This window comes from Telopea speciosissima, chromosome 1 (assembly GCF_018873765.1).
Source record: "Telopea speciosissima isolate NSW1024214 ecotype Mountain lineage chromosome 1, Tspe_v1, whole genome shotgun sequence".
Lineage (NCBI taxonomy): Eukaryota > Viridiplantae > Streptophyta > Magnoliopsida > Proteales > Proteaceae > Telopea > Telopea speciosissima.
This window is the reverse complement of record NC_057916.1, coordinates 30,156,292-30,174,822: the sequence shown is the minus strand read 5'-3', so window position 1 is coordinate 30,174,822 and position 18,531 is coordinate 30,156,292. Positions and strand designations below refer to the sequence as shown.

General features: G+C 39.2%; 1 protein-coding gene across 1 annotated transcript in view; it reads left to right on the top strand.

The window, feature by feature from the left end:
• The window catches only part of LOC122672872 (serine/threonine-protein phosphatase PP1-like), a 34,322-nt gene extending 15,999 nt beyond the window's left edge, over nt 1–18,323 (top strand). Inside the window, exons 2-4 of the mRNA XM_043870380.1 lie at nt 6,090–6,649; nt 6,735–6,956; nt 17,908–18,323. Of these exons, the coding sequence (XP_043726315.1) occupies nt 6,090–6,649; nt 6,735–6,956; nt 17,908–17,925 (800 nt within the window). The 3' untranslated portion in view covers nt 17,926–18,323. The remainder of the gene's footprint in view (nt 1–6,089; nt 6,650–6,734; nt 6,957–17,907) is intronic.
• The last annotated feature ends 208 nt before the right edge of the window (nt 18,324–18,531 follow it).

The following is an 18,531-nucleotide window of genomic DNA, read 5'->3' as shown; positions in this document are numbered from 1 at the left end:
CAGCCCCCTAGTTGAGTTCAGGTCTAAGGTTCTTGAATGTAGCTTCCTTAGACAAGCCACTTTGCTGGAGAGGAGATCTGAAGAGTATGCAATTAAGGGCTCTTGCTTCAAATTCCTGGAGGAATCTCCATATAAACTTCCTCTTCAAGCTCTCCATGAAGAAAGGCATTTTTTACGTCCAATTGCTGCAAATCCCAGCCCAGATTGACAGCATGTTAAAAAATAAAACTTGGACAGTGTTCAACTTTGCAACTGGGGCAAAAGTCTCCTGGTAGTCGATCCTATAGGTGTGAGTAAACCCTTTGGCCACAAGTCTTGCCTTGTATCTATTTTGACTGACCCATCCATCTTCTGCCTGACTACAAATACCCATTTACAACCAGCTGGTTTCTTGCCCAGAGGAAGAACCACTAACTCCCACGTCTCATTTTTGGATGAGGCTTTCATCTCTTCCATCATGACTGCTTTCCACTTTGGATCTACAATTGCCTCCTGCCACTTCTGTGGAATGGAAATAGAGGAAAGAAAAATCACAAAGGCACGATAGGAAGAAGACAAGGAATCATAGGAAACAACATTGGAGATGGGATGTTGGGTACAAGACCTAATGCGTTTACGAACAACAATAGGTAATTCAAGAGAAGGATCCTTACCAGATGGAGTAGCAGGCTCTGGATCAAGGTCTGACGATTGGAGAAGAGGTACAATTGTGGTTCCAAAATTAGAAACCAACAACAGAATTAGAAACTTGAGTGAAGAGCTAGCTTCAGAAGGAGAAACTTGTAGAAAATGGTTAGTAAGAGATGGATAGAATTAGTACTCAATGAAAATAGAAACCGGTGGAAATAGAAGGTTGAGTTTTTTCGGCAACCAGTACCAGAAATCAGGGTAGCAAAACAATTTCTGGAAACTGAAGTTTTAAACTCAAACAATAACTAGAGTCTTATAAATCAATGGCATCTTCTGGTCTGAAACAACACTGAAACAGGGCTTGAATTAGTGATAGAAAACAGATCAGATAACTGAAGATAAACAGACAGTAGACCAACTAACAGAATATTAGATCATGCACTGCAAAATAGAATTGAGAAGGTGCAAAACTTACTAGCCGCAGGGTAAAAGGAGGGATTTTACTCCTCTCCATTTCACAACCTGTAATTTCTTGTTATTTCCCCTTTGAGAATGCGACATGTGGCTCAACCAAATCCAAAGGTCTGTATTTAAATCCCAACTTTTAAATCCTAACTAACCCTTGTTACACTAACCCGGGTTGGTGTAACCCAACCCAACCCTAACCCATGGTTTAACCCAACTTTTTGAAAACGATTCTTCAGATTGGTGGATTTCAGATTTTTAAACTTGTGCCTTTGTTCGCCGTTGCCGGAGATGAGAGCAAATGATAAAGTTGCTCCGCCCTTTCTGCAACCAACCCGACACCAAACCCCTTCCGCGTCCCACCCCACACACTTCAATCTCCTTCTACTCCATCCCTCCGCGGAATGATCTAGTTGATCCGTGATTGAGCAAATGGTAAAGTTGCTTCTCTCTGCTGTTCCTTTCAAAGTTTTCCATGAAGAAGCAACCAACTAACAAGTAGACAAAGGGATGCAGAAGTTTAGTACTGCTTCAGAACCACGGAACTGAGGGTAATGGATCTCAGAACAACACAACAGAGACACAGTAGAGATGAAATTTGACTAAAGGGGAATAAATACTTAATTACGATCAAACAATTATAACACTAAAATTACAGGGCACACCATTAATTTTTTTGTAACCGCAGACCTTGTTCTTGAGCCCCCAATCATCATAGTGAACACTGTGCTCTCCTTGTTTGTTATTGATTGAGTTAGGTTGCTATGTATCTATGATGGTAATGTTTCCCCTCTTACATTCTATGCCCCTCTTCCAAGCATCCATGTTTGCAAAGCTTTTGGAGAAAGATTAAGGTAGCTAGATTTTTTCGATCGGTGATGTTTTGTAAATGTATCACTACAGAGTAATAGAGGCATAGTTGAGGTAATGAATGCATGGATGCCATTTGTTGAGTTGAGTTGAAATGAATTGATAGGAGAGTTAAATTCAACTTTGAATTTTGAAACTTGTCACAATTCTAAGGATCTATTTCTTTTGGTATCGTCGGTTATATATGGGAGAATAGGGAAAATCTTCCAGATGGGCCACCGCTTCTGGTATACGTGTCTCTCGCAAGAAGCGTCTGGAGCACCAACATCATTTCAAAGCGGAGCAATGAACGCCTCTTGGTAAGAGATTCAAACCACACCCTGCTCTTGAGCCCCAATCATCACGGTGAACACTACACCCCAAAACCAAAAAAAAAGAAAAAAAATCATGTATCTGATGATGGTGCTTCCCCTCTTATATTATATGCCCTCTTCCAAGCATCAATATTTATGTATTTCTCCGATGAGCCCAGCGAAGCCATCAACGTTCTCTCACCGTAATAACAGTGAGTGGGGCAGGGGGTGGTGGTCTGGGTGCAGGGATAGTAGAAAAAGGGGTTGGAGCGCCAGGAGTTGGGGTCTGGGGTCTGGATACAGGGATAGCGGAAAAAGGGGTTTGAGCACCAGGGGCTAGGGTCCGGGTTTGTTGGAGAGAGAGAGGGGGGTTGGAGTCGGGGTTGGTAAGGTTGCGGAAAGGACGGGGAACATGGAGACGGAAGGCGAGAAGAAGAAAGAAACAAGAAGATTAAAAAAAGAGAGAGAAAAAGACGAGAAATGAATAAAGTAATAAATAAAAGAATAAAAAGTTGGGTTAAACCATGGGTTAGAGGTTAGGTTGGGTTACACCAACCCGGGTTAACCTAGGAGTTGGTGTAACTGGGGTTAGTTAGGAGTTAAAAGTTGGCATTTAAATACAGACCGTTAGATTTGTTTGTGCCATGTGTCGTACTCTCAGGGGAGAAATTACAAGAAATCACAGATTGGGAAATGGAGAGGAGTAAAATCCATAAAAGGAGTGCAGAAAACTGAGCCCAGTTAATTGAGGAGGAGAAGAAGAAAGGAAAAAGAAAGGAAATGATAAGGAGAAGGATATGACCTTGGGATCACCACAACAGGGCTGGAACTGAATCACCACAGAACAATTGGGCAAAAGCCATCTTCATTCACTCATAAATTCATTCTAGGTTGTGAGGCCCTTACATGCTTATATATAATGAGCCGTAAACTAAAGCAAAACATAAAATTGAAATTCTATAAATTAGAAACCAGACCCCAATCCCATTGAGGCCCATTAAAACATCCTTTTACAACAAATAACCTAAAAGTAAAGTGTCCAAAGTCCTTACAATCCATTGGGGCCTTGAAAATAAGCCCATTTAGGCCCAAACGAGCTGGGCGACCTAGATATAAACCAAAACTTGAGCCCAAGTTCAATAGAAAACTGGTTCAAACCATGAACCACAGGACTAGAATAGGCCCTTGGCTTCATGCTGGTAATCTGCATTAGGATTGTTGCTCCAATGTTTGTAAATTTATTCTCTTGCAGTATTATGACCTATTATAATGTCAATTTTTTTCCCTCATTGTATTTCTTATAACTGCATGAAGAGGAGATTGGCAGTTGACATGAGTGGTGGTCTCTCTTGGATGCATTTAGCAATCATTTGCTCCCCAGGGTTTTCATCTAGCTCTAGCAGAAGTAATTCTTCTTTAGAACAGCTCATGCGAGCTGCTGTTGTTTAGGCATTCCTCTGTCTGCTTTTGCTTAACAAGAATGTTCTTTGAAATGTTTGAACATTTATTGATATTAAGTTGCAAGTTGAAGCATGTGAAGTTGCTAGATATCGTGGAAGACGCTTGCCCTCTTAATTTGAGTAAAATACTTCCCCATTTGTCAGTCTTCACTAATTCATTCCACACGTTACCACCTTGCCAGACATATTGCTCTTAGCTATGATGCAATTTCTGTTCTCCTTGAGGGGGGGGGGGGGTAGTTTCACAGCTTAAGTAGCTTTCATCTTCAGATCTGTTGTCCTTCCAGGTTTTGTACTTCAAATCATCGAAGGTGTTAGTAGGGTAGGGATTTTGCCATCAACCAAGGAAATAAAGACCTCCTCGGGTGCCAAAAAAAAAAAGCTTCTGTAACAACTTTTTTTATTTCCTAGAAGAGAATTCACTTTCCATTTATGGTTGAGAATACTTTGTTCTCAGGAGATCAGCCTTTCCCCCCCCCCCCCCAAAAAAAAAAAAGGCGGCCTTTTGTGACATTTTTATTTCCAAGAAGAGAACTATTCGCTTTCCATTTATCAGAAAGGGGGACATAGAATCTGTGCTATTTCTGGACGAGAATACTTTGTTCTCAGGAGATCAGCATGTATTCAATTTTGTATCTCCAGGAAAATTCTTGATGATGACTCTTATGTCCTCCTGATGATGCAGAATCATCACCAAACTGGGCTTCTTTGCTTAGGAATAATTTTAGGGTTGGGTTATATACATGTTGGGCCTTTGATCCCATGGGTTTTCTATGTAATAGGCCACTTTTATGGGCCTAAAATATGAATAATTAGTTTGCACACGGGATTACTTAGTTTTATTTTTATGTAATTAGTAGTCATATGATCACTTAAGTGGTCATATGATCACTTAAGTGGTCATATGATCACTTAAGTGATCATGTGACTTGGTTAAGTGGTCATGTGACTATTTAAGTTGGGCTGGATTAGGACTTTATAAGTCCAACCATGTTTTGAGTCTATTTCCTTTGTTATTTCACTTTCCTAGTTAGCTTAGGTTCCTAATAGGTTAAGGATTGAGTTAGGCCTTTCCTTTTTAGTGTAGGAGTCTATTTTTAAGTCTTTAAGTCTTTTATGTAAGGTTGTAAGGGGGGCAAGTATTGAACACGAATTTTGATAATGAATAGGCTTTTTGCTGCTCTCTTCCATTGAAGATTTGTCTTGTGTTTGATCAAGGCTGGTGGGATTTGTGTTTGATCCAATCGACACCTTGCGGTGGGAAACTTGGGTGGTTCTTTTAAGGAATCGGTGTTTGATTCGGTTGACACCTTGCGGTGGGAAACCCAGGTGGTTTGTTTTGGTTCTCTTTTGAAGCTCTCCATTATTGTTCTACATAAATTTGACTCTATGGTTGAGGTTAACGGTAATTCTTCTACTAACAAAATCTATGATTTATTACCCCATCCCTAACCTAATATAATTGTGTTCTCATTGTCCTCTTGGTTTCCCCATATGTTTTATTCCCCATTGTTCTCTTGGTTTCGTCATATGATTTATTTCCCATTGTGATCTTTGTTTCCTCATGCGATTTCTCCCCCCCCATTGTTCTCCTGGTTTTACCCTAAAATTGATTCACCTTTTGATAAAAGATCGTGGTTTGGTTCCTAGTTTGACTATTCAAACCTAGGACTATATTAAGTGAATAAAACTAAGGAATCCCGTATGCAACCTAATTACCCATATTTTAGGCCCATAAAAGTGGCCTATTACACAGAAAACCCATGGGATCAAAGGCCCAACATGTATGTAACCCAACCCTAGACTTATTCCTAAGCAAAGAAGCCCAGTTTGGTGATGATTCTGCATCACCTGATGGATGAAGAAATCTAAGATTCTGGATTCGATATATTCCATTTCTCTACTGCGATAATATTGGAAAGCGTCTGATGCTGTCCATGACTGATTGACAATAAAACTCCCATTTGACAGCCTTTATACCAGTTTAAGCTACGGAATTCAAATTTAATTTATATGCTTCATCCATGCAACTTGGTCAAATATTTTTGCTTCATCTTTGGGGAAGCTCTGAAAATGTGTTTATAATGTTTGACGTGTTGATTTCTGTACCCATATAGAACTTGAAAACTATTTGCTGTAATTTATGCATGTACACAGGTGAACTCGTAATCACCTCAAGTAGAAATGGTATTTGTTAGGACGCTCCTCCATAGCTTTGTACGTTCTCTTGTACATAAATGCAATTCATAACAGAGAACTAGCTATACATGGTCCCTTTTCTACCATTGCACTGTAAAACATTAATTATCTAATGCTGAAAGAGACATTTTTTGAGTATTTCTTTCTGATATTGTACTTTGTATATGATCAGGTGACATTCACGGTCAGTATTCTGATCTGTTAAGGCTTTTTGAATATGGTGGATTACCTCCACAAGCAAATTACCTATTCTTAGGGGATTATGTGGATCGCGGCAAGCAAAGCCTGGAGACCATTTGCCTTCTTCTTGCATATAAAATAAAATATCCAGAAAATTTTTTCCTCTTGAGGGGCAATCATGAGTGTGCTTCTATAAACCGTATATATGGATTTTATGATGAATGCAAGCGGAGATTCAACGTTAGGCTGTGGAAAGTCTTCACTGATTGCTTTAACTGCTTGCCAGTGGCAGCTCTCATAGATGAAAAGATTCTCTGCATGCATGGAGGCCTTTCTCCTGACCTCCATAATTTGGATCAAATAAGAAACCTACAGCGTCCAACAGATGTCCCAGATACTGGTTTGCTCTGTGATCTCCTTTGGTCAGACCCCAGTAAAGATGTTCAAGGGTGGGGAATGAATGATAGGGGTGTCTCATATACCTTTGGTGGTGACAAAGTGACAGAATTCCTTCAGAAGCATGATCTTGACCTTGTTTGTCGTGCTCACCAGGTCCCAAAATATGGTTTGGTTTTATGTCATGGATTTGGACTAATCCTAGGATAGCTTAACTTACTATTGTTCTCAAATTATGCAGGTCGTGGAGGATGGATATGAGTTTTTTGCTAATAGGCAACTTGTAACAATATTTTCAGCACCTAATTACTGTGGGGAGTTTGATAATTCAGGTGCTATGATGAGTGTGGATGAGACTCTGATGTGCTCTTTCCAAATACTAAAGCCTGCAGGAAAGAAAGCAAAGTCCAGTTTTGGGAGCACAACTACGGCAAAGCCTGGAACTTCTCCAGCAGGAGTCAAGGTATATTCAACTCTAAAAAATGAAACGAATGAGATAGTAGTAAGATGTTATATAACCATGGTGTTTTCTCTTTTAGAGCTACCTCCCCCCCCCCCCCCCCTCTCTTTTCTTTTAGGAATAAAATTTGCATATATCTGTTGTTAGTTTTATTTTATGGATCATTTTTCGTAGTAAATTACTGTAAATGTTTTGCACTTGTCAAATTTTTTTTGTTAAACTTTGCAATTATAAAGACAAGAAAAATATGTGGACATAATTAAAGATCTGTATAATTATGTAGTGAATATAAGAAACTATTGGGAGGGGACTGAGGGTAATATGGAATTCCCAATATCAATTGGATTACATCAAGGATCAGCTTTGAGGCCGTATTTGTTTGCGCAGTGTGTGTTCTGGTCAATCACATCTGCAGGAGCAATGACTAACTGCATCTTGTTGTATATATATTTTTTATCCATGTATATCTTCAATCTATTATAATTACTGGATTAATTTGAAAAAATCATAGAGAGGTGACGGGAGACATTCCAAATCAAGTCCCTTGGTGTATGCTTTTTGCTGATGATATAGTCTTGGTGGATGAAACAAATGCAGGGATGAATGGCAAGTTAAACTTAAGGAGATCCACCTTGGAATAAGTTTTCAGTTTTTTTTTTTATAAAGAGAAGTAGAACAAAAATAGAGTATATAGTGAGTAATTCTAGTAACAATAGGATTGCAATTGGGGTAAGAAAATTAATGGTAGAGAGATACCGCAAAGTGATACTTTTAGGTACCTAGGTTCAATCATTAATCATTAATAAAGAATGAGAAATAGAGTATGATGTTGCACAAAGAATTAGAGCAGGGTGGATGAAATGGAGAGGGGTGTCAAGAGTGTTGTGTGATTGACGTAATCCTTTAAAACTCGAAGATAAATTTGTATGACAGTTATATGATCAGCCATGATGCATGGAGTTGAATGTTGAGCACTGAAGAAACAACATGTAAACAAACTTGAGAATGTTGAGATGGATAATTGGTTTAACTAGTAAAGATAAAATAAGGAATGAACAAATTATGGCTAATTTAGGAGTAGCTCCAATACATGAAAATCTGGGAGAATTTGTTTGAACTTTGAAGTGGCACCGACATGTACAATGAAGGAGGCCTTTGAACGCTCTAGTAAGGAGTAGTGATATGATTTAGATTAGTGGAGCTAAAAGAGCTAGGGGTGGTAATGTCTTTTTTGCATTATTTGACAAGTTGCAACTAATGATTGCATGACTATTTCCACAACTATACACATGAATTTCTTGAAGCTTTTGGGAATGTTTGATTCTGGTACTCCGTGCTCTTAACCATGTGCTGTATAATTAGTACCTTGACTGTTATAACTTGAAACATTTTTATGTAATATTGTCTGTAAAATGATGTACGGAATGTGCAATATCCACTGGTATATATGTATGAGTGCTTTTAAGGTGCAGAAATAAAAGTGTACCCTTTATGGGAAGTGGTCAAGTGGCTAAGAAGTTGTTGCATGTTTGTGTAGCTTTCCCCTTTATACGATTTGTTTCATGAAAAAAACAAAAGAGGGCTAGCTAATGAGCCAACATTTTGCATGTGCACAATTGTAAATAATTAGCAATTATTTGGTAGCAACTAACTCAATTTTCTAATTTTTTTTTTGCTAAGCTGTTGGTTGGAATTAAAACTATTTTAAAAATTTTAAGTAAAAAAAAAACTTTGTTTTTAATAATTTTTAAGTCATTAGCTTAGACAACAACAACAACAACCACCATAACCTTATTCCAACTAAATGGGGTCGGCTACATGGATCCGATAGAGGCTATGACAGTAATAGAAATAAAAGAAGTAAGAGGAGTAAAAGGAAGTAAAAAAGACAATAAGTAAAGGAAGAAGTCCATGCAATAGCCAAGCAGCATCCCAGGAACAGTTAATAAGAAGCTTCAATGTTTTAATGGAATAGTTTTTTTGATAAGTCAAAGGCCTACTGAAACCCAACCCCCATTGTACTATATAAGGCCCCAAAATAGATACAGCACAGCTTTTTCTTTTAACCCTAGAAACATTAGGAGCCTGGGTAACCTTCAAAATCGTGCACCAAACTCAAAAGGGAACATACACAGACATATTATTTCACTTCATTTAGAAAATTAAATTTTTATTGATTTCTTCTCACCAGGTATGATTGCACACGTCGCACTTGTAGGGGAGCTACAACCACCTAGAGAAGGGGTTGGAGGGAGTGTGTGTGTGGGTGCATCTTTGGAGGTAGATGTTTTTTTTGGGTTTTTTGGTAGCAAAAGTTCCATGGATGGCAGCTAACACATGGAATCAGTGGATAGGCACACCTCTCTATCGTAGTGATGTGGTAATTTTGACTGTTGGATATGTAGGGAACAATGTGGACTGACTACTTATTAAAGTTTCAAACCCATATTCATTCATGTACCTTCCCATATATATAGGCATATGCTCCCCAAGTATGTCCAGTGCACCCTCTTAGCAGTCTTGGACTTGAGGCTTTGTTTTGCCACTTGGAGAACTCCAACTGGGCCTTGAAAATAAGACTACTTATTAAAGTTTCAAACCGATATTCATTCATGTACCCTCCCCCCTTTAATTTAGTTGGTGGTCAAGCCTCTTTTGGTGTTGCAATTTCAGGCGTATTTAGTTCTTTTATCTCAGTGGTTATTTAAGCCTTTATTTATTTTAAAAATAGTCAAAATAACTATGAATGTAAGACAGGTTATGAATTTACATATTAGTAATTTTAGATATTGTTTATGATCTATGGGACATGGCTTTGTGCATTTTTTTTTCCTGTGTTTGATATGCATGTTCGACACATTCAGACATGGTCTTGGGCATAGCCTTGAGAAAAAAAATGGGAGCAGGTTGAAGAAGAGGAAGTTGAGGGGTATCAGAATTCAAAGAAAAGAAAAAGGGGGGGGGGGATGAGATGTGTCTCTGCAACTGCCACTCAAGAAGAGGAGGAAGATTCTTTCTATAAAAGAACATATCTGGTGGTGTGACACTACTGAAAATCAAACCCTGCTGCAGGGACTTGAACCCCACTGATGGAAATTGAACACCACTACCGGAAATTGAACTCCTTTTGGATGCCACTGCAAGTCATGATCCGAGTAGCATCTTGTCCAAACAACAGGAAGCCCCAAGTTTGGGCCTCTCATTAACATTTCATATCAATGTCCTCATAAGTTTCTTAATATATTTATCCTTGTGTTTTATATTTTTAAATATATACTCAACATTGAATACATCTTTACTTTTATACTCCTTAGTTGTCAGGCGACGCCTTGCCCTCGCCTTGATTTCTAGTGTCACCTTGTTCGCATAGGCGACACCGTGTCGCCTTGCTTTTTAACCCTCTCAACCGCCTTGGTTCGCCTAGGCGCCTTAACAACTATGTACTCCTAAACTAATAATATACTCATTATACCCTAAATGATGAAAAAATGTGAATCACACCAATTGTAAATGTTGAGTGATGTCACCTGAAAGGGTATTTTGGGCTTTTCCCCCCATAGCTAGTAGAGTCAGCTATGAGGGAGCTTGTTTGTAATTCTGTCCATTCTTTGAATGTGATAAACAAAAGGGCTTGATGATCACATGGATCATTCAAGCATCGCATCCTAAATTGTTCTGCTAACATGGTATCAGAGCTAACTAATCTGATCTAGGTTTCAGAACACCCCCATCGTTTTTTCCTTCTCTTCATCTTCTTCTCTCTTTTTCTCGGTCTCTTCTTCTTCTCCTTTTTTTTTTCTGTTTTTTTCCACCCTTATTAAAGGGCAGCACTAAGGAGGTGATTGAATGATCTAGTTGCTGCCCTTTATGTTAACTCATCAATCAATGATGTAAAGAAGTTTTCTGCAATAGATGCTGCTGTCCTCTCTTCTGCGATTTTTGGAGATTCCTCTTTCTTGAAGATCAAGTCTCGATTACCACTGGAGATTTGTTCGTATTGGAGATCCATTCTGGCAGCCTTGGACAGCATTTATCACAAGTCATCATCAACAATTGAAGCCCCCTACCCTACATTGATCTCAACTTTCAGTGTTTTTGAAAACCTTGACATTTATCGATTTTAGGGTTAGGGTTGTCAACTCTTGCTGATCTTTTGAGGGGAGTTCTATCCATACCAGAGGTGCACTTGATCCTAATATCAGCTACATCTACTGAGTTTTTTTGAAAAATCCAGGTCTTCTTCTTCTTGGATCGATTTTCCAAATATCGATCTCCTTTTCCAGTTCTTCTTTTGGCTGGCTGCATCGACACCTTGCTGGTTCTGTTGAGTTATCCATTCCTTGCCGGTTCTGTTGCTTGGTTTTGCAAGTATGTCGGGTTCAAATCTTACTACTGCTACTTCTGGAATTGACAGACAGACACGGACTGAATATTTACCTTTCGCTGCTCCTATTAAACTCGATGGAACAAACTACTTAATGTGGTCCAGATCTACTTATTTGACCATTGTTGGTTGAGGATTTACTAGACATATTATTGGAAGTGACACAAAGCCAGCCGAAACTGGTCCTCTTTAGGATCGATGGGTTTTCAATGATGCTATGGTGATGTCCTATTTGCTGCACTCTATGCAACCTGACCTCTCTAGCAACTACTTATTATTATTGGATACAGCCCATCAAATATGGAGTGCTGCCAAGGAGACTTATGGGCGGGTAAGGAATGATGCTTAGGTGTATGAGATTTGAAAGAAGGTTCATGACACCACACAGAAGGAACTGTCAGTCTCTAAATACTATGCTGCCCTAAAGAGTTTATGGCAGCAATTGGATCACTACTCAGATTTTCAGCCTTCCACTGCAGCTGATATTGCTGCCTATTGCAAACACGTGGACAAAATTCGTGTCTATGACTTCTTGGCAGGCCTGAATGTTGAATATGATCCCATTCGTGTTTAAGCGCTTAGCCGATCTCCTTTCCCTACATTAGAGCAGTCCTTTTCTTTGGTTCATACTGAGGAGACTCGTAGGGCTGCTATGTTGCACACCACTACTATTGATACATCTGCCTTACATGCTGGTTCCAGCCCTACTTCCATTAGCATAACCGGTGGTGGTAATGCTGCCTCCAAGGAGCCTGTAAAATGTGAACACTGCAACAACACTAAGGCTACTTGCTGGAAATTACATGGGAAACCTGCTGACTTTGAGGTGAAACGTGGTCGTGGGAAGTCCAAGTCCAAGGCTAATCACACTGAAACTACTGCTGCTGCCCCTTCTACAGACATTGATCTCACTCTGGATGAACTTCTAGCTTTCTGTCGCATGCTAAAGGCCTGTTCAGCTCCACCTACTGCCCCTTCTGGTTCTCACTTTGCTTCAGGTATTCCAGTCGGTAGTTATTGTGCATCGGTTGTCTCTAGTCCTTGGATTATAGACTCCGGTGCTACTGACCACATGACTAGTTCTTTCCATATTTTTCACCAGTATTCTCCCTCTTCCGGGAAAGACATTGCTCATGTGGCTAATGGTTCCCTTTGTACTATATCTGGAAAGAGTTCCATTTGCTACTCCCCTACCCTTACATTATCTTCTGTTTTGCATATTCCCTCTTTTTCTACTAATCTTCTTTCAATTAGTAGTCTTATCAAAGATTTAAACTACAAAATAACCACCTTTCCTTTTCATTGTGTCATATAGGATCTGGTGAAAGGGACGACAATTGGGGGTGGTCTCTACTTGACACGGGCCAAACTTCTCTTCCACTAGCTTCATCTCCAGCTCATCAGTTACACTCAGCCTCGACTCCTGATCTCCATCTATGGCATTGTCGGCTCGACCATCCTCCTCTTCGAAATTTAGCTTTTTTATTTCCTCAGTTAGTCAAAGATTGTAAGCTAGATGAGTTTTTATGTGAGGCTTGTGTTTTAGCCAAACAAACTCGGTCCAATTATTTTCCTTTGAATAAAAAAAGTGTTTCTCCTTTTGCTTTAGTTCATACTGATGTGTGGGGTCCTGCCCAATTGTGCTTCCATTTTTGGTTATAGATGGTTTGTTACTTTTATTGATTGTTATACTTGTACCTCTTGGGTGTATATGATGCAGCACAAGAGTGAGGTTTTTTGATGTTTTCAGCTCTTTCATTGTATGGTTCAGACCCAATTCAATGCAAACTCTAAAAATTCTGCGTAGCGACAATGGCAGAGAATACATGGAGGGTCAGTTCCAAACATATTTGGCTAATAGTGGGATACTTCATCAGACCAGCTGTGTCGACACTCCTGCCCAGAATGGAGTGGCTGAAAGAAAGAATCGTCATCTCTTGGAAGTTACTCGGGCATTTATGTTGCACAGCAGGTACCTTCTCAATACTAGAGTGATGTTGTCCTTACCACTACCTACCTGATAAACTGCATGCCTACCCGTGTTCTTGATGGTCGTGCATCCACCGACATTCACTAGGGTTCTTCTTTTGTTGTTCCACCAAAGATATTTGGTTGTGTTTGCTATGCTCGTAACCATCATCCTCATAGTAAGCTTGATCCTCGTGGCATTGGGTATATCTTTTCGGGCTACTCAGCTACCCAAAAAGGATACAAGTGTTATTACCTTCCTACCCGGTATACTTTGGTCACTGTGGACATTGTCTTCCATGAATCCCTGGCATATTATTCTCAGCCACCTCTTCAGGGGGAGCATGATTCAGGTTTTGAAGATGTGCCTGCTATACTACCGGTTCCTATTCAGGGGGAGCCATCTCCTTCAGCCCCTACTCCAACCTCTAGCTCGGTTCCTGTTCACAAGGTTCAAAAACTCGGGTCTTGGTGCCAACTCGGACCCTTGAAAAACCAAGTCGAGTCGAGATCTCCTCGAGATCTCGCCGAGTTGATGCACTTTTTTTTTTCTCGACTCGAAGCCTCATCTCGGTGGGTTTTAGACCTAGTTTAGGTCTGAAACTTGGTATTCAGCCTATTTTAGGTCATTTAAACACAATGACACGATCAGATTTTGCAAAAACAAAGTCCAAATAGGAGTTTTACTTAGTGGGAAAGCAAGACAGACACTTATGCTAGAAACCAGGACAAACACACTTATTTATGTCTAATATCATTAAAGTAAATGCTTTTGTATTTGTATTTCATTTACTTAAGATACTATTCATAAATAAGCAAATACTCCCTATTTGAATCTAATAAAAATAGTTAAAAAATCAAATTCCAAAAGGGAAAAAAGTCAACCCCCCAATTCAAGAACAAAAACTGGATTTTCGGTGGTAGGTGCAATTTTCAACTTTCTAATGCTGGGGTTTTTCTTAAATCTAAAAATTCCATAAATCTTAATATGGTAAAACATTGCTAAAAACCAAAAGTGCGGTAAAATATTCATTTGTTTTGATGTCCAAAAATATTTTTCATTCAGAGCGATTTTGACAAAAGATTGCTTAAATCTGATTTATATTGAAGGAGTTATGTACCGGTCAAACTTAATTCGGTGTGCCCGAATGTTGTCAAAATCGCTCTGAATGAAAATATATTTTTGGACATCAAAACAAATGAATATTTTACCACACTTTTGGTTTTTAGCAATGTTTTACCATATTAAGATTTATGGAATTTTTAGATTTGAGAAAAACCCCAGCATTAGAAAGTTGAAAATTGCACCTACCGACGAAAATCCAGTTTTTGTTCTTGAACTGGGGGATTGACTTTTTTTCCTTTTGGAATTTGATTTTTTAACTATTTTTATTAGATTCAAATAGGGGGTATTTGCTTATTTATGAATAATATCTTAAGTAATTAAATGATATTAGGCATAAATAAGTGTCTGTCTTATCTGTCTTGGTTCCTGGCATAGATAGGTGTCTGTATATCAAGATTTTCCAGCAAGATCTCGAGATCTGGCACTCATAAAAGACCTATTTGGGCATTTTCCTATGTCAATCCGAGATCTCTCGCCAGAGATCTCGGCGAGATATTGACATTTTGAGACTCGTAGGCAGTCTCGTCTCGGGATTTTGAAAAACCGAGAAACTCGACGAGATCTCGGGAGTTCTCGAACTATGCCTGTTCAGGAGGAGCAATTGGTTCGTAGACCTGTGAGTCAGATTCCTGTTGGAGTCTATACCCGGATCCCTAAGCACAAGGAGCAAGTTGAGACTACCACCACTACTGTACCTCGTCTCCAATCGTCAGACCTCGATCCAGAGCCTGCTACTCCATCTGGTAAGGATCCTTCTCTTGAATTACCTATTGTTCTTCCTAAAGGCATTAGGTCTTGTACCCAACATCGCATCTCCAATGTTGTTTCCTATGATTCCTTGTTTTCTTCCTATCGTGCCTTTGTCTTGTTTTTCCTCTGTTTCTATTCCACAGAAGTTGCAAGAGGCAATTGCAGATCCAAAGTGGAAAGTAGTCATGATGGAAGAGATGAAAGCCTTATCCAAAAACGAGACGTGAGATTTAGTGGTTCTTCCTCTAGGCAAGAAACCAGTTGGCTGTAAATGGGTTTTTGTAGTCAGACAGAAGATGGATGGGTCAGTCAAAATAGATACGAGGCAAGACTTGTGGCAAAGGGGTTTACTCACACCTATAGGATCGACTACCATGAGACTTTTGCCCCAGTTGGAAAGTTGAACACTGTTCGGGTTTTATTGTCATATGCTATCAATCTGGGTTGGGATTTGCAACAATTGGACGTAAAAAATGCCTTTCTTCATGGAGAGCTTGAAGAGGAAGTTTATATGGAGATTTCTTAAGGTTTTTCATGTGACAAGACTCATGGGAATGTTTGCAGACTGAAGGGGGCATTATATGGGCTGAAGCAGTCCCCTCAGGCTTGGTTTGGCAGGTTCCATAAAGCCATGATTTTTGTAGGGTACAAACAAAGTAATGCTGATCACACCCTCTTCATCAAGCGTTGTGGAGATAAGATTACCCTTCTTATAGTCTATGTCGATGACATAGTTGTGACCAGTAATGATGTTGATGAGATTTCTCACCTAAAGATTTTCTTGGGACGAGAATTTGAAATAAAAGATCTAGGACAGCTAAGGTACTTCCTTGGGATTGAAGTTGCCCATTCCTCCAAAGGCATTTTTCTCTCCTAAAGGAAGCATGTTCTGGACCTACTCTCAGAGTCTGGTTTGTTAGGGTGTCATCCTTGTGATACTCCTTTGGAAGCTACTACTCGTCTGAAAGAGAAAGATGTTGATCCTGTTGATAAGGGACGTTATCAACAGTTGGTGGGAAAATTGATCTATCTCTCCCACACTAGACCAGACATTGCATTTTCTGTGAGTTTGGTCAGTCAATTCATGCATGATCCCTACTCTACTCATATGGTTATTGTTCTTCGCATTCTCCATTACTTGAAGTCAGCTCCAGGAAAAGGGATCCTCTTGTCTCCACATGATCATCTTTGTATTGATGCTTACACTGATGCTGACTGGGGTGGTAATCCTAATCAGAAATCTACTTCAGGTTATTGTACATTTGTAGGAGGTAATCTTGTCACATGGCATAGTAAGAAACAAAATGTTGTGGCAAGATCCAGTGTTGAAGAAGAGTTCCGTGCTATGGCCCAAGGAATCTGTGAGTTATTATGACTTCAAAGTTTACTTCAAGATCTTAGTGGTTCTGTTCATCGTCCAATAATGTTGTACTATGACAACAAAGCAGCAATTAACATTGCCCACAATCCAATACAGCATGACCATACCAAGCACGTGGAGATTGAAGACACTTCATCAAGGAGAAGTTAGAAAGTGGAAACATTTGTATACCTTTTGTGAAATCAGGTGATCAGCTTGTTGATGTCTTCACAAAAGGATTGAGTGGAAAAATGTTTCATCCTAATTTGGTCAAGTTGGGCATGTGTGATATCTATGCCCCAACTTGAGGGGGGAGTATTGAGTGATGTAACCTGAAAAGGTATTTTGGGCTTTTCCCCCCATAGCTAGTAGAGTCGCCTATGAGGGGGCTTATTGGTAACTCTGTCCATTCTTTGAATGTTATAAATAAAAGGGCTTGATGATCACATTGATCATTCAAGAAGTGCATCCTAAATTGTTCTGCTAACAGTAAATTAATTATTTTTGTGTTAGTTAACTAATTATTTATTATGCGTGTCCCTGTCTAGAACTCAATTGATTACCATGTCTTTGTCTGAAACTTGTGGGATTTCTTTGATTTATAATTGGTGTTCTTATTTAGTGAATACCAGCTACTTCAATTCTCTAAATGCACAATGGTCTCAGTTACACATTCAAAGAGCATGTCTAAGGTATACCATTTACATCCCTGCTCTGAATTGATTTTCATAGGATGAACACCTTTAAATGATCTATGGTTAACAATCTCTATAACTAAACATGGAAGATGTATGTGTAATACAATTAAGAAATGAATGATTGAGCTTACAGGTTTCTTAGTCCCTTACTCCATAGGTCAATCTGAAAGATGCATAAAGCTCCCTAAGTGTCACTCTGACCCTTGTTCAATTTTTTTTTGGGTGTTGTGCATATGAATTGTATAATCTTAACAACTAACCAATGTTGAAAAAAAAAAAAAAAAAAGACCTGTGGGCGGTCTTGATCCATGGAATCATGTAGACATACTCCTTGGTGATTTAACTAATTATTTACTTTTTCTGTACCTACATGTGGTTGTGCAAGCTTTATGACTCTTACTAGAAGCTAATGCCTTGGTGAATTTTATTTGAAATTGTTTTGTTCGGCTAAAAGGTATATCATCCAGACTGTCTTGTAAATTTGAATTACTTAAACCTAATTAGTCATATATTCTCAAATGGAATGCTGCATCTGTTTTGATGACATCCTATAACCTAAAATTCCTTAAAACAGCTACAATTTCAAGTCTTTGTTTATAAACAGACAATATTTGCTTGGAATGTTTGACAACTCCACTCAGGCCACATCTTCATTTTTCTCTGTGCAGTCTTTCCTTGGTGCATAAGGGTGACAGTTGCCTTTGAGATGGAGGAGATGACCTGTATGTGTTTGTGATGTGCTACGACTGGCCATCTGGAGGAATTCAATTTTATTTGAATTAGTTCAAAGGTGTAAAGAAAGGGAGAAGCCTTCATTTAAAAAGAATTACAAAGAATGTTTTTTCTATCCTTATAAAGGTTGCTCACTCTATGTACACTAGCTGCTGCTATGAATGATCGTCGTGTGAACTAGAATGTGTTATTGTCTCCCCAAACCTTTATGCAATGTTCCCCTATACTCTTCAGCATTGCAGCAGTTGCCGGAGGTGGATTGTGAATGGTAACTGCTCTTGCTACTTGCTGGGTATTCTGTAAGTTTTCTAACTTAAACCTCCTGAAGGCTGAAGCTGGGCTAGAGGATTTAAAATTTCGGTTCTCTCCCAGAATTGTGGTACAGATGATACCCTCCAGCTGAGATTGAAGATTGAAATGGATGCGTATTTCTTTTGTTTATGTTCTTCGTTGCAGGGTATAAGCAATGGCCCACAGTTAAGGATGGACAATGGTGGTAAGATTATAATCCACCTCAGTTAGGGATGGCCGTTCGGATTACCCACCACCCCTCAGCTGAG